This window comes from Cupressus sempervirens, chromosome 4 (genome assembly GCF_028749045.1).
Source record: "Cupressus sempervirens isolate cs-2001-9-10 chromosome 4, ASM2874904v1, whole genome shotgun sequence".
Taxonomy (NCBI): domain Eukaryota; kingdom Viridiplantae; phylum Streptophyta; class Pinopsida; order Cupressales; family Cupressaceae; genus Cupressus; species Cupressus sempervirens.
In genome coordinates, this window is record NC_143121.1 from 449,745,748 (window position 1) to 449,762,074 (window position 16,327).

General features: G+C 37.5%; 1 protein-coding gene across 2 annotated transcripts in view; it reads left to right on the forward strand.

The window, feature by feature from the left end:
- Positions 1–298: 298 nt before the first annotated feature.
- The window catches only part of LOC149561928 (serine/threonine-protein kinase BSK1-like), a 107,081-nt gene continuing 91,052 nt past the window's right edge, over positions 299–16,327 (forward strand). Inside the window, exons 1-4 of one of the 2 annotated variants that reach the window (XM_089825444.1) lie at positions 299–675; positions 905–1,305; positions 2,862–3,082; positions 3,323–3,458. In XM_089825444.1, the coding sequence (XP_089681570.1) occupies positions 1,230–1,305; positions 2,862–3,082; positions 3,323–3,458 (433 nt within the window). In that variant the 5' untranslated portion in view covers positions 299–675; positions 905–1,229. The remainder of the gene's footprint in view (positions 676–904; positions 1,306–2,861; positions 3,083–3,322; positions 3,459–16,327) is intronic. The other variant, XM_089825443.1, reaches the window with a different exon arrangement.

A 16,327-nucleotide genomic window follows, 5' to 3' on the forward strand; every position in this document is an offset into this window, starting at 1 on the left:
AATTTTTAAATTGTAAAATTGGATAGAACAGCTGGTGCGTACGTAATTGTTATTAATGTGAATGCAAAACGATGAATGTGAAAGGAAGAAGAGATGGAAACTTAGGATGCTTGGTGTGGGACCTTAAAAATTCTCACAACCTGTTTCACAGGAGCGATCTGTGATGGTAAAACATATAAATCTAGAAATTTGTCCAGGCGGGATGTTGCACACCTTTACACCCACACTGTGTGGGACCCATTACTAACAACAATTTTGCCTCCATTCAAGAAAAAAACATTGAGCAAGTTGGAGACGTAATTTGGGCGTGTCAGAAAGTGGGAAGCTCGGGATATTGTGATTCAGATCCCACGATTCTTTGCATCACCAGGTATAATTTCTTCCCCCTTGTTTGGTTTCTTTCTTCAATCTTGTTTCCTTAAAAGGATTTCACAGATCTCAGAATCGAAACCACATATTGGAGATTATTAGATCTTATCTGTTTTAAAACCAAGGACGAGGGGCCCGAATTCCCATGGTCTGTGAGCTACAAACAATTCAATTTGTTCTGGTGTAAACTGTGAAACGACACACATTAAAGATTCTCGTTACTTTTTATATTGATCAGCCGTACACGAGGGGAGTTGAAAAGGCGTATATTTGAACAGGCTCGCAAAATCTCTAGACATAAATGCTGTAATTTGTGCATGCCTTAGTTCTACATGTAATCGGATCCCTGTCAGCTTTCCTGTAGCTAGGTCTTGACACAGTAAATGCTGTTTAATCGGAAATTAAGACAGGCTATTTGACATTTAATGGGATTTATTGGTGGCATTTATTGTAATCTTAATGTGTTTTTTTTTTGTCGCGTATGGAATGTTGCCGTATTTTTGGCTAATGTTAAACTGGTTTATGTTCCTGACAGAGGTTGAAAGTGCCGTGGCTAAAATTTGGCGAGTTTTACTGCAGTCTGTTCCTGTCAGTCGCTGGCAGAAATTTCTTCTGAGTAGCAGCTTGTACTTGTCTGGGGACGACCTCTGAAGTCTAACCTAACTTGCCAAGTGTTCATTACAGGATTTTGTTTGATTGTCTTCCAATATGGTTTAGTCATCAACAGACGGTCCCATCTTAGCTATGGGGTCATCTGGTTTAGCCGACTGACTTTTAGTTTTTATTTATTTTTGGTCGGGGGAGACAAGTTTATGGTGGATTGAAAACAATCAGCATATTTGATAAGCGAGAAGGAAGGCATGGGTTGTTGCCCCTCGAGTCTTAGGCACTCATCTCCTCCCCAGGAAGACGTTGAAATCATTGTGAAACCTGAAGGTATGATCGCATCTCTTTTCAGAAGAGCTTTTCTTTTAATTATGGACCAAGGAAGATGCAATACTTATATTAGTCTAATGCCATTGGCCTCTATTGGCAACATGAGGATGTTGATATCTAAACTAAATGAAATTTAATTGCCCTAATTGCCTCTGCTGTATTTCACATCATTCATATTGGCATTGGCCATTCAAGCTTTAGCGTCATTGTACCTTTGTGTAGTTTGAATTTCTGGTAATAGTGTGATTACTTGTTGGGATTCAACCGTGTAGATTCAAATCAATTTTATCAACTCGTATATCAGTAGTAGTGGATTTCCAAGAGCCCATTTTCATAAAATAGATTTCAAGAATTCATCTTTGATAATTATAAAAGGTCCATCACCCATTAAATATGGGTCCATGAAGCTTGACTCTAATCTATGCAGTTAAATCCAGATAAATCATCACATTGTTTGATACACTGCAGAATCACAACCTATGTGAAAATAATAAATATGGTAATTCCTTGTTAAAGTTTTTTGTTTGAGGGTTTAGGCATCTCTTTGGTATGTCATGTGACTGTTTATCCTGGGACCTGCAGTATGCGCATTTCCAACATAGTAGCAAGGCCATTCCCTTGGTTAGCCCATTTAGCTTCAAAAGTGAGTGCAGCAGGTTTAGCTCTTAGTATCCAGTATGATAACTTTAAAAGTTATTTAACTTCAATGACACAAACAAATGCAGCATACTATGGGGATGTATTCTGGAGACACAATTCTATGCCCGCAAGCCCCTTGAGAGCTTCATTTAGCATGATTACCTTTGTATTCAAGAGCATGAATAAATGTTTCTAACAGCATATATAATCTCTCTTTTGATTTCCAGAGGTCCACTGTTGATTGTATTCCTGTTTCTTCAATTGCTTTTCTTGCACTTACCCTTAGTCCAACAAATGACACTGCTAATATTAACAGTTCTTTGCCAACTAACTGTTGTGACTTAAGATATGTTTCTAATGTTTTTAAGTTTCACTCCCATTAAAGGCCCTGTGGTGAAGACAGGATGCCATTTTGTGCAGAAAAATCCTATTTGTCATTATTAATAATTTAATATTAAATGCATTCAACTTGGCTCTCTTGTTTGCTGGTAAGTTAATGTGTTTGCCATTAAATTAGTGTTGCTACCTATGATAAACAAATTTACAATTCAATTAATGCATATGACTGTAGATCTGATTCCGGCAACAGATCATTCATAATTGTGTGAAGCCAGGTGTTCATTTGAGACATTTTACTTATCCTGTTTTCAGAGGCACTGCCATTATACAACATTTATTTGATAAATTTAAGAACTACTACATGTTTGATATTTTAGATTTTTAATAAATATTTTTCATACATTACTATCTGTCCTGTATAAATCTTGTTTTGTCAGGTGCTATTCAATTTCAATATTTATTAGATAGATTAGAAGATTTCCTATGTGGAAAAACTCTAATTTTAATTCCAGTATTTTGACTAGCATATTTTGCATAGCTTTCAGTTTTGTGATTTCTATAATATGTTACTGTTGCAGAAAATGGAGGGGAGCCTGAAATGGATTCTATACCACCATTTACTGAATATTCACTTGAGGAGCTACGAGTGGCTACAAATTACTTCAATTCTGATAACATTGTTTCTGAAAGTGGAGAGAAGGCTCCAAATGTTGTCTACAAAGGCAGACTGGAGAACAATCGTTGGATTGCAGTTAAAAAATTCCCCAGAATAGCTTGGCCCGATGCCAAGCAGTTTGTGGTATAGTTTCAGTTCTTTGTTCAGTTTGGGTATTTCGGTCATGATAATTGTTTCCTTTTTCTAATTGCTTCAGAGTTACAGAAAACATGGGTGACAGTTGCAGAGGAAAACTTAAAGATGCTTTTTACCTTTATTTTTAGATTAGTACTGCAAGGTCACTCAGTTGCTAGTCTTTTAGACGCCATGTTTATGTCTTACCTTTTAACCTATCTTATATTTTATTTTATTTGTTAAGTGCAGGAGGAGGCCTGGGGAGTTGGGCGGCTACGCCATGAGAGATTGGTCAATTTAATAGGGTATTGTTGTGAAGGAGATGAGCGGCTCCTAGTTGCAGAGTATATGCCAAATGATACCCTTGCAAAACATCTTTTCCATTGTAAGTTGCCGAGTTTACTCAAAGCAAGCATCATTGTGACAAGAACATAGGATTCTATTGTATAAACATAAAGCTTCTTTATCAGCATAATTTAAAGTATTACAGCTGACTTTTCACAATTTAATTATATTTACTGTCTAGTTTGATAGAATTCAGAAGTCTAAACTAAATCTGCAATTTCAGAAAAGAAGTTGATTGATGTAGTTTTTTTAAAAAGAAACCATTCTGAGTAGAACATTTTAAACTTTAATTTAAAGGAAAATATATATGAGCTTGGATCTCAAATGCAATAATCTTTGAGAAGTGTTGGGCTTATACAAGAAAGAGCCAATAATCAAATTATCAATGGTATCTACTCATGCAATTCCTATTTAGAGAATTCATTCCACTTTTTAGTCTCTATGAAGACAGTCTACTAGTTAGATTTATTTCTCTACCTTATTTGACAGTATTGTCTGGAGATTTAGAATAATCTTGTGGTAGGTTGTTCCTCTTGAGAGAGAGTGGACAGAACTAAAAGTGAGCTAATCCCTTATTGTCTCTTGTGAGTTGAAGGAGCTGCTAGGCTCTACAAATGAAGAAACTATTGCCAGAGTATTTCGGATTGAACATTTTCATAGTGTTAGCTCAGAAACTTATTCTATCTCATAATTATAAGTACGAGGTATTCTCTCCAGCCTTTCTTCCTGCCATTTGGATTTTAGGCTATGTTACCCCGAGCGTCCAGTACAGGGACAGCAGGGGACGGCGGGACGGGTTTCCGGGATGGCAAATTTTTTTGCCCATTTTGGTGATGGGGGGGAAGGCAAATAGGGACGGCTATATAAATATAGGGAAACTCTAAAAATATACACTGAAATTTGCAAATATGCATGTGATTCATATGAAACTAAGCACAAAGTATGTCATTTAAACATTATAGAACCTCAACATACACCATTTGAATGCCATATAGGAAATAATAACTGATTCAGTACTCAATATGTATTAAAATCTAATCCTAGTCTATTATGCATTCATAGAACAGTTTCAATTGTCAATATTCATAAAAAATATAAGTTTAACAGTGAACAATATCATAGAAATCTGAAAATCTAAATATGCCCAAAGGCTAGAGGGCTGCCATAAAGTTTCATCATCATGTTCAAGTTCAACATAAAAAACAAAATATAGAAAAATAAAGCAGATTGCTGCTCCTATTCCTCTTCATGGAAAATAAAAAGTAAAACCCCAGCCTGCTGGTATAAACTCCAAATGCAAAATAAATGCGAAACAATGGCATATGAGGGTTGTTAAATGGGGAGGTGGGCTCCACTAAACACCCAAATAAATTACATTAAAATAAGATTCAAACACTTTATTAAATATTTGTTTGCTTTTACGCCCTGTCCCCCTTTTTTCCTTGTGACCTCCTGGCATTTCTGAAATGTCCCGGGCAAATTTTTCTGTTTTTGGGGATGTGGGGGGGATGTTCCGTACCTGTTCCCCCCTCTAGGGGATGTCCCTGTTCCAGAAACTCTGTTTTTTTTGTGTGAGGATGTGGCCCTGGGTGACGTAGGGTTTAGGTGGATGTATGCTGCTATGTGCAAATGAGTTGCCAACTTGGCTTACCTTTGCTGAACAAATTGGTTGATATTGCTCAATTTACAAGATTAGTGTGAATCCCTTTCTTCAATGGAAGCTCTAACCCAAAAAAGCATTTTGTCAATATGTTTGATTTCCTATATGGCAGGTTCTATTACTATGAAGGGCACCAGGTACTTGAAGTTCAACCATAAATTGTTTTTGGGCATCTTGTGTAGTATTCATCTCCTTGTCTTGGATTGTCTTCACCTGAACACCTTAAAATATAAAATCATAGACTATCAAATTTGTGCATGTTAAGTGTTCTTCCTAGGTGTGCCTAAAATAGTTGGCATTTATTATATGATATATCTATAATCTATAGCTTTGAGGAATTCTTTCATGAGGTAAGACTGACAATTAACAGCAGTGTTATCAGTGCAATCATTATTTGATTAGTCTTGCCAGTGTCTCTACAAATCTTCTCTTGTCCCTATTAGCCATGGACATGAAAGATCCCATGACAATGGAAATAACAGCTTCCATCACTAGGATTTAAAACTTGCAAACCTCCAATAGCTCTTTCTTATTTTCTTGTTTTGTATCTGAGGGCATAAGATTACTTCTTTCTCACATCCTTCAATATGGAATAGGCTATTTACCAAAATACGGTGATGAGTGAGGGTACAAGAAACGCCATTTTTTGGGACATTAGTATGGTTTATTCTTTAAGCACCTGATAGAAGGTATTCAAAAAAGGAAGAAAAATACCTCAATAACAATATTATGTGCATTTTGAGTGTAGTTTTACAAAATATTACATCATTTAAAAAATCAGAGGTTTATAGATTGCAATTTATGATGTAGGTTAACTTTTTAAATTTTTGTGGAAGGTTTTTTTAAATTTTCAGCAGACCTTTGCTGTTGTGGGTCTGTTCTGGGACTAGGGTATTTTGAAAAACCCAGGGCATTTCCTTAAAGATCCAGAAATGGCATCTGTACTGGGGCTGTTTCGGTTTTAAAATTTTAATGGCTATGGGCAATTAGTGACATATGTAATAAACATGCATTTTTTGTTTTCTCTTTCTGTAACTCCCTTTTCTTGTTGTAATTAGCCATACACCAATGCACAAGGGTTTTTAGACATCTTTGTCATGTGCATCTGAAATTCATTAAATAAAACTTATTGCCAGTGCTACCCAATGCAAGCCTTACCAGCAACTTGTAGTTCTGGTTGTATCACAAATTATAATTCTATTGATAATAAGTAGTTTGCCTCTGAAGACATAGTTATGATTTACCATTTCATGGCTGTTTTACTTGAGCATTTATGGAACTTTTCACAGCATGAAGTTACTACAACTCTGGAGTAAAATTGTTCTTTGAGAAAAGAGCATTGCTCTATAAGTCTGTTATCAGGATTCAGGAGATTGATTTTTTTTATCATTGCATCCTTACTAAGTTCTTTTGCTGATACACAAACCCCATATGTTGGCACATCTTCTTCAATGATTCTTCACATGCTTATGTGATTTTGAAATTTCGTATATATGAAATATGAAAATATTGACTTCTTCCAGATGCGAGCTTGGTCTATTTTTGTAATATGAAACTCATTTCTTTCAAAACAATTGAAAACTTCTCTCCATTCATCAAGCACTATTGTGTATAATGTTTATTGTTTCTCTGTTGGTTTTTTGATTTTTGTGATCTAGAAATCTCATGTTTATATATTCAATGCATGTTCTTTATTCTCGGTGGTTATTACTCTATGTTGGTAGTTTTAGTGGTTGTAATAAGTGCTTGTCAGGTGGAAGGCTTTTAAAGTCAGAATGTAAGCATTGACATTTTAATCTAGTTAGCATAATAAACTCTTTCTTGTTTCCTTTTGGTCCTGTGTTAATTTGTAACCATTTCTTCTAGATTTGTACCAAACAATGGTATTAGAGCCACAGGAAATATGGAAGGATTGAAGGCTTTTAAAGTTAGAATATAGGCATTGACATTTTAATCTATTTAGCATAATAAACTCTTTCTTGTTTCCTTTTGGTCCCGTTTTAATTTGTAAACATTTCTTCTAGATCTGTAGCAAACAATGGTATTAGAGCCACAGGAAATATGGAAGGATTGATTTCTTAAGGGCCTCCTGCAATTGCAAACTTGAAACATTTGCTTTTGTGGAAAGAACATCCAATTATTGTTGTAGTTTTTTCTTTTCCTACCAACCTTCTGGTGTGAGGGCATGAAATGTACAACATTGGAAGTTTGAAGGACTTGACAACATTCACGGAGGGTATGGAAAATAACACATTGATAGAGGCATTCAAAGAGTGTGATGTCAACAATGATTATTGATGTTTTCTTAGTTGAAATTTCTTTTGTATGCTGTGACAAACCCCTCAATTTTTATAGACTTTCATATATTGCATTTTTTTTTCTCTCTGTTTAATTAGATTTGTCCAATTACTCCAATCTACAGCATGTGTGATGGGTTGAGGTATTATTTCTGTAGTGCAATTTATTTCTAATTTTTGCTTGGACTTGGATGGGCACACCCAAGAAGGTTCCTGTGCTCAGAAGTAGCTTCTGTGCTGAAGGTCGTCTGGTATGACAACTACGAGGGGTATTCTTTTTGGCATATACTTCTTTTAGATGACTACTTCACTTTGCACTTGTTGCAGCTTATTCGTCATGTGACATTCAACATTCTGTGTTTAGCTCAGTGTAGCATCATTTAGTATGCTGAATATTGCTTCTTTTATTTGCTGAGGTAAGAGTCAATTTATTTGACCATCAGAGGGAGATGTGCCATGCCACAGGTTCATGGTTCACAGTAGGCAGAGATCAATGTGTTTGGACATTGGGTAGACATGCCACATGCCCTTTTGCACTCATGCATCTTGTCACATCAATGTCAGCAATTTCTCGACTCATTTTGAAATGCAGTGTCCAATGGTTCCTCTTTTTTTTGTCTAAGGGGTACTTTTAGTATCAAGGCCAATTGAGGCAGTAGTAAAGGGGTGGTCTTCTATCACAACATTTGTAGAAGGGGTTTGCATTCCCTTTTCTTTTTTAAACTTTTACTGTCAATGGTTGTATTTTGTGTAATGTCCCTGACATAATAAAATATTATTTGTTTGTATGGCCTCAAATTTAATAATAGTATTGTTTAGGCCCTTTTATTTTATTAGTTAGATGTTTTATCGTGTCGGTCCATTTGTAACCCTTCAAGAAGTTTCTTAGAGCTCCTTTATACGATCGAGTTCGACATAGTTGTAGGTATGGTGAATTGGATATTTCTTTGTATTTGCGAATTCGAGTTGGAGTTCAATTCTTTTGCAGTTTTGAAGGTGCAAGACCCTCCCTATTTTGTATTTGTAGTTTTGGTGGGAGTAACTCTTCACCTAGGTTTGGTTGTTGGTTTGAATCTATGAAGTTTTCATTCAACGACCAATTTGATGTAATCTACGAATCATAAATTTAATTTTGATCGCTACATATTTGATTATAGTTTGTATATCTTTACCATACAATTACTTGACTCCATTATTCTGTGGCCTAAGTATTCACCGATAACAACAAATCCCTACGCATATAGGAGAAAGTTGACAAATTCGTATGCAAATTGATTGTGCGGTGTACGAATGTGCAAAAAGTTGATGACTGTGCAGAGTCTGACCACACAAGTGTACATTACTAGCTATTCATAAGATAAAGTAAACTATTGTTTTCAAGTAAAACAAACTTGTGATACTATTTTGATTGCAAGGGGCTGTAGCATTTGAAATCTTTGGCCATGGAGGCACCACCAACTATGACCATCCTTACTAAATTGATTATGAAGATCATCATGGCTTAGACCTCTTACATTGACAAACTCTATGAACTCATCCGTAATAAAATCGTGCAAAGTGTGTCAAATGCTTCCTTGTACCCATCATACACTTACAAATCTCTATATGGTGGAAGCCTTCTTGGTAGATCAATATAATGGGTGCTATAATATTTGGGTGTTGTTGTCACAAAAGTTTGCACCCTTGCCTAAAGTTTGACCTAAAGGCAACTTTGTGAAACATGGAAATAGTCTCCAAGTTGTGGGACTTGAACAATGAGATTGAGTCTCTAGAGAAAGCTGACTTCTTTACTATTAGGATGCACCTAAACTACTGTTTGAGAGGAAAAGGGAGAAGGAATGCATAAAATTAAATTGCTGAAGGGGAAGGGGGGTGATGCACCAAGATGGAAATGGTTACAACTTTGCTCAGGGATGCACAACACATTGATGAAAAAACCAAATACACAAGTCTTGACTCTATTCTACCTTCTAAGAAACCACATGCAGGTTTGGAACTAATCAGATGTTGAAAGGAAAGACATCTTCACAGTACAACAATCATTAACAGTTTGAACACAACATATAAATCTAAGGAAGCGGAAAAGAAACATTCAAAGAGAGGCAAGATATATGCACAGACTCATGAATGGCAAGTAGAGGTAAGAAACTAGCTCTTTCCTTAATGTAAGGCAAGGAATATAGTTGCAGAGCATAAGGTTGCTGCAAGTAAACATGACAGAACAGGGAAGAACCTCTAAACATATTTACAACTGCCTTTTATAGAGTTCAGGCATAACTCTGATGTTACATTGAGTTCAAACCCCAACCAGCTAGAGTTGAGATTGTAGAGGAGAGCAATAATTGAGAATCAAAAAGGAAATCTGATCAGATGCATGTTTCCATGCAGAAAATTTGATCTTGCGTGCAAATCGAGCCTTGAAGAGACAGAAACAACGGCCATAACTGCTCTGACCAGTAGATGGATAACCAAGGCGGTGGAAGGATGAAATTTGCACTTACAAGGCATGGAAAGCACCAAAAGGTGGTTGCAGGCGATCAAAAGGACCTGTTTGCCATTAACGAGCTATTGAGTTTCATGTTCACTACAGCACCAAGTCAGCCATGTCATCATTCAATAGTCAACTCTTCCATGCGTCCTCATATCCTTTAAATGTTCTGCCACCTCACACAGCTTTCTAAATGTTCATGTTGACCCGTGCTTGTACTTGTTCGCAGCTTCGCAAATCATATTCTTTATTGACTGTATGGCCCTGCAAAATTGCGACTGCTTCATATTATGCCTTATTGCTGCATCGTAGCTATCTTCCATGTCAGTTCACTAATTGCTGTGACCTTGCAATGACCATGAACTGACCTCCTCGCAACTTCACAACAACTGATGACTTAACCTTTCATTTTCCTGCAATGTTGCGATGCCTGTATGTTTAACCTTGTCGCCTCTTCGCAATTGTTTATGCCTTCAGTGCCATTTCACTCGCGACATTGCGATAACTGCTTGAAGCCAACTGTCTCATGCCATCACAACTTTGCGACTTTAGATCTTTGTTCCCAGCTTAATCGTGCGATGTCGCGATAACCCATTTAAGGTTAACTGTTTCATGCCATCGCAACCTCGCAACTAATATCTTCATTGACCATGTTGATCTACGAAGATGCGATGGAGCGATGACTAAATCTTGACTGAAGCTGTTGACTTTCGTACCTTCGCAACTTGAAACATTGAAGCTTTTCGATGGAGTGATATCGATTCAATTTATCTGCTTTTATTCAACAAGACACTCCTTCGAAAACCGATTAACATTAAATTGCCTCATTATCCTGCGACGATGTGAAAAACGATCTCATATGCGCTTGGCCCCACCATTCCATGTGTCGCATGCTTGTTTTCCCGTTTTGGCTAAACTTCATGCATCTTCAGAAAGTGGGAAAAGGCCAGTTGTTGATCGACTAAGATATTGCTATAAAACTAGAAATCCCTTGTTGTAGTCAGCGCCTTCGACCAACAAACACCGCCATTTTGACAGACTGCTTTGACACATTTCCTTTTGGGGCCTGCAATTGAGTTTGGTCCCACTATATCCACGTAGTGAATGCTCGCTTTCTTGTTTTGGCTAAACTTCACGCATCTTTGAAAAGCGGGATCTTCCTCTTTTTCATTTATGATTTGCTTGATCTTCTCAAGCATTGAGTCTTTGCCATCATAGATTTTTCCAAGGCAAGGCCTATCCATGTCAATGTACCAAAGCATGCTCAGAATAGGCTCGGTGAACTTAATGAGATAATCCACACGTTCTTACCACGAGTCATCCAATACCCTTTACCATGAGTCATCCAATACCCTTAGCTTTATTTTGGTTGTCCTCTCAAAGTTGTTTTGCCTCCATATAGATCAATTATTGTTGATCACCAATTATACACTAATTATTTTTGGATCACCTTGACCTCTTTATTGAGCGAGGTGGTCCGTACTCTCTCATAATTGGGGCCCTTACCCTCCTAGAGCTTTATTGGCACTTTTCAACATCTTCTTCCACTATCGACAACAAACAACACTAAAAGGCTACCCTTTTGCATTCATGCATCTTGTCACATCAATGTCAGCAATTTCTCGACTCATTTTGAAATGCAGTGTCCAATGGTTCCTTTTTTTGTGTGTCTAAGGGGTACTTTTAGTATCAAGGCCAATTAAGGTAATATTGAAGGGATGGTCTTCTATCACAACATTTGTAGAAGAGGTTAACATTCCCTTTTCCTCTTAAAACTCTTATTGTCAATGGTTGTATTTTGTGTAATGTCCTTGACATATTCAAATATTATTTGTTTGTATGGCCTCAAGTGTAATAATAGTATCTTTTATGCCCTTTTATTTTATTAGATTTTTTGTTGTGTTGGTCCATTTGTAACCTTCGAGAAGTTTCTCAAGGCTCATTTATGAGGCCAAGTTTGGCGTAGTTGTAGGTATGGTGAATTGGATATTTCTTTGTATTTGCAGATTCTAGTTGGAGTTTAATTCTTCTGTAGTTTTGAAGGTGCAAGACCCTTCCTATTTTGTATTTGTAGTTTTGGTGGGAGTAACTCCTCACCCTAGTTTGCTGGTTGGTTTGAATCTATGAAGTCTTCATTCAACGACCAATTGATGTAATCTACGAAACATAAATATAATTTTGATCTTTACATATTTGATTATAGTTCATATATCTTTACCATGTAATTACTTGACTCCATTATTTCGTAGCCTAAGTATTCACCGGTGATGACAAGCCCCTACGCATATAGGAGGAAGTTGACAAATCCGTATGTAGATTGAACGTGTGGTGTACGAGTGTCCAAAATGTTGTTGACTGTACAGAGTCTGACCACGACTGTACATTACTAGCTATTCATAAGATAAAGTAAACTATTTTTTAAAAAGTAAAACACACTTGTGATACAATTTTGATTGCAAGGGGCTGTAGCATTTGAAATCTTTGGCTATGGAGGCACCACCAACTATGACAATCCTTCCTAAACCAATGATGAAGAGCATCATGACTTAGACCTCTTGCATTGACAAATCCTACAAAGTCATCTATAATAAAATCTTGCACATCGTCATTAGTAAAGAGTTTTTCAAATGCTTCCTTGTACCCATCAGACACTTCTAAATCTCTATATGATGGGTGCCTTCTTGGTAGATCTATATGGGGTGCTATAATATTTGGGCGTCAATGTATAGGCAAGCAAATGTAGATGGTTGGTCATTTGGTTCCATCATTCTACAACAATTGCTTGCAATTGTTTGAAGGTGGCCTCGGGATCTTCCTCTTTTTCATTTACAATTTGCTTGATCTTCTCAAACATTGAATCTTTGCAATCATAGACTTCTGCAAGGCAAGGCCTATTCATGTCAGTGTACCAAAGCATGCTCGAAATAGGCTCAGTGAACTTAATGAGATAATCCACACGATCTCACCGTGAGTCATCCAATATCCTTAGTTTTATTTTGGTTGTCCTCTCAATGTTGTTTTGCTTCCACATAGACCAATTATTGTTGATCACCAAATATACACTAATTATTGTTGGACCACCTTGACCTCTCTATTGAACGAGGTGGTTTGTACGCTCTCATAATTGGGGACCTTATACCCTCTTAGAGCTTTATTGGCACTTTTCAACATCTTCTTCAAGTATGGGGAGCAAACAAAAGTAAAAGGCAACCCTTTTGCATTCATGCATTTTGTCACATCATTGTCAACAATTTCTCGACTCGTTTTGAAATGCAGTGTCCAATGGTTCCTTTTTTTGTCCAAGGGGTACTTTAGTATCAAGGTCAATTGAGGCAATATTAAAGGGATGGCCTTCTAACACAAAATTGTAGAAGGGGTTTGCATTCCCTTTTCTTTTTAAAACTATTACTATCAGTAGTTGTATTTTGTGTAATGTCCCTAACACAATCAAATATTATTTGTTTGTATGGCCTCAAATGTAATAATAGTATCTTATAGGTCCTTATTAGTTAGATGTTTTGTCGTGTCGGTCTGTTTGTAACCCTTCGAGAAGATTCTTAGAGCTCATTTATGAGGCCAAGTTTGGCGTAGTTGTAGGTATGGTGAATTGGATATTTCTTTGTATTTGCGGATTCTAGTTGGAGTTTAATTCTTTTGTAGTTTTGAAGGTCCAAAACCCTCCCTATTTTGTATTTATAGTTTTGGTGGGAGTAACTTCTCACCCTAGTTTGCTGGTTGGTTTGAATCTACGAAGTCTTCATTCAACGACCGGTTGATTTAATCTATGAAACATAAATATAATTTTGATCTTTACATATTTGATTATAGTTCATATATCTTTACTGTGTAATTACCTGACTCCATTATTTTGTAGCCCAAGTATTCGCAAATGACAACAAACCCCTATGTGTATAGAAGGAAGTTGACAAATCCGTATGCAGATTGATCGTACGGTGTTTGAGTGTGCACAAAGTTGTTGACTGTACAGAGTGTAATCACACGAGTGTAGCTAACGAGTGTAGACCATTCAAAAGGGAGCTATCGAGTTAGGTGCTGTAGATGGCTAAATACTGTATAGAGTTTTGCATATAGAGGCATCGTATGGTGGAATAAGGAGACCGTATGGGTGTTGGGTGGACAATATAGCACTGTTCGGACATTGGTGTCCACTGTCACCTTACGAGTAAGAGGTGGGCTTGTCAAGCTAACACTGTACCATTCAAATTGACGTAGAGTTGCGAGGAGTTATTTTATAAACAAGTGCACAGAAGGGGAATGTATGGGGTGTATTGCTGGGCATCTTGGGGGTCATACGGGATGTTGAGATTGCCCTTGGAACATTCCAATGATATTAGAGCCAAAATCCTGCCAACCTTTGCAATGCTTTGGATGATTAGATAGATGGAAGAAAGGGATAATAAAATTGCTGCCTTTAAAATCAGTAGTGGTATGAGAGATGGTGATTTTGCTAGGCTATCAGGTAGTGGATGGTGGTGTACACCAGGTAGAGATATTGTTCTACTGACAGAATAAGGGAACCACAGGATCTAGCCATTGGAGTCATGACACTAGGGAGCTAACCAAAAGCCAAGCTCAACTCAACAAAGCCATGGTTAGAGGGGAACAACGACAGTAACTCATGGAGGAGATGTTGTAGAAATTGGTCGAAGGGAGAACAAAATGGGCACGATGATAATTCCGTCACAGGTAGAGCAAACGCTCAACAATTACACTCTCGACCATTGATACCGACATTTTCTTGAAATTTTCTCAGAAAACAGAAGCACCTTGCAAAGAGTGAGAACCTACTTTCCACTTGTTATAAGAGTAGCCGAGACAAGACTAGAGGGAGATATATCCTTCAAGGATTATGTTGATTCGCGAATGAAATACTCAGGTGATAGAAGACATAGCTACCTCAATAATGACTTCAAGTAGTATATAAGCAAAATAAATTTATCATCCTTTGATGGGATTGACAATATCAGCAAGAGCATGGGTACAAAAAGTAAATACTTCTAGCTTAATCCAATGGCTGACGATGACACTTCACTTGAGGGGTTGCTCATGAATGGTGGCATCATGGAATGGTCAACCTTGACCATAATCAAGTAACTTCATATGCTAAATTCACAGAGAGGTTGATAGATTGTTTTGGCAAAAAGAATCCAAAATTCAATTTTAAGGAGTTGGCACAATTGAAGCAACCCAAATCAGTGAATAGTTACATAACAGAGTTCCAAAGGCTATCCTTGCTCGTAACAAACATCTCAAAGAGGTGATTGATTGTATTATTCATGGATGGGCTGATAGAACCTTTGAAGGGTTGAGTGTAAGGGCTGAAACCTTATACACTTACCGAAGTATTAAGAAGTCGCGTGACATGACAACCTCTTCTCTTCCTGTAATTATTCGCACTCCAAATCACCACTCGCATTGAAGGAGAAAGATAAAAATTCCATCCAAAGAAGCCATCATTGGACGAGGCAACAAGATAGGAGCTTAGGAGGGAGGAAGTTCTGTTTTACTTGCAGGGAGTCGTGGGATCTAGGGAATTGATGCGTAGGCAAGGGGAAGATCCATTACATTGAGGCGATGTCTGACGATGAGGAGTATATGGAAACAGAAGCACCTTGCAAAGAGTCATTGTCATGCTCAACAGTGGGGTTATACTCAACTTCGTCAACTCGTCACTTAGAGGAGTCTGTGAAGAGAAGAACATGAAGGGTTCAAAGTCAAGATGGTAGGAGGAAATCTCTTCTCATGTACTCATCTGGTTTTGCAATTGACTATCACCATAGGAAACTGCAGAATGACTACTGATTTCTTTGCAGCGTGTCATATTGGGCATTTAATGGATGAAGACCCTCGACCAGTGCACCTAGAACTTGAAAAGGGTCGAGTTTTCGTTCAAGGTAGATGGTAAGAAGGTAGTTTTGAGTGGTGTGTCGAATGACAACACGAGGTAACTCTAGATGGCTCACTATTTGATCTCATGAAACTTGCGAAATGGCACAAATCTTACTACTAGATTAGGAGCTTCATGTGGTGTTCGAGAAGCACTACTTGCTCTTCACTGATATTCCACCCTGTATACCTCCACATCGAGGCTTTGAGCACAACATCTAGTTGGAGGAAGGAGCCAAGCTTGTTATCACCACACCCTATCACCATTCAAAGAAGTTCAAAATAGAGATAGAGAAGACGATCTCGGAACTCCTCGATAAAGAATGGATCAAGCCTTGGTATAACCCCTTTGCATCGCGATGGTATTGGTGAAGGAGGATGGACTTTCAAGGTGGTGTCGAGTATCGTGCATTGAACAAGAAAACTATCAAGAGTAGATGTCCCATTCCCAGGATTGGTGAGTTGTTGGGTGAGCTGTATGATGTAATCTATTTCTCCAAAATTAATCTTTGCTCTAGCTACCACTAGATCCACACGAGGGAGCAAAGTGTCAAGAA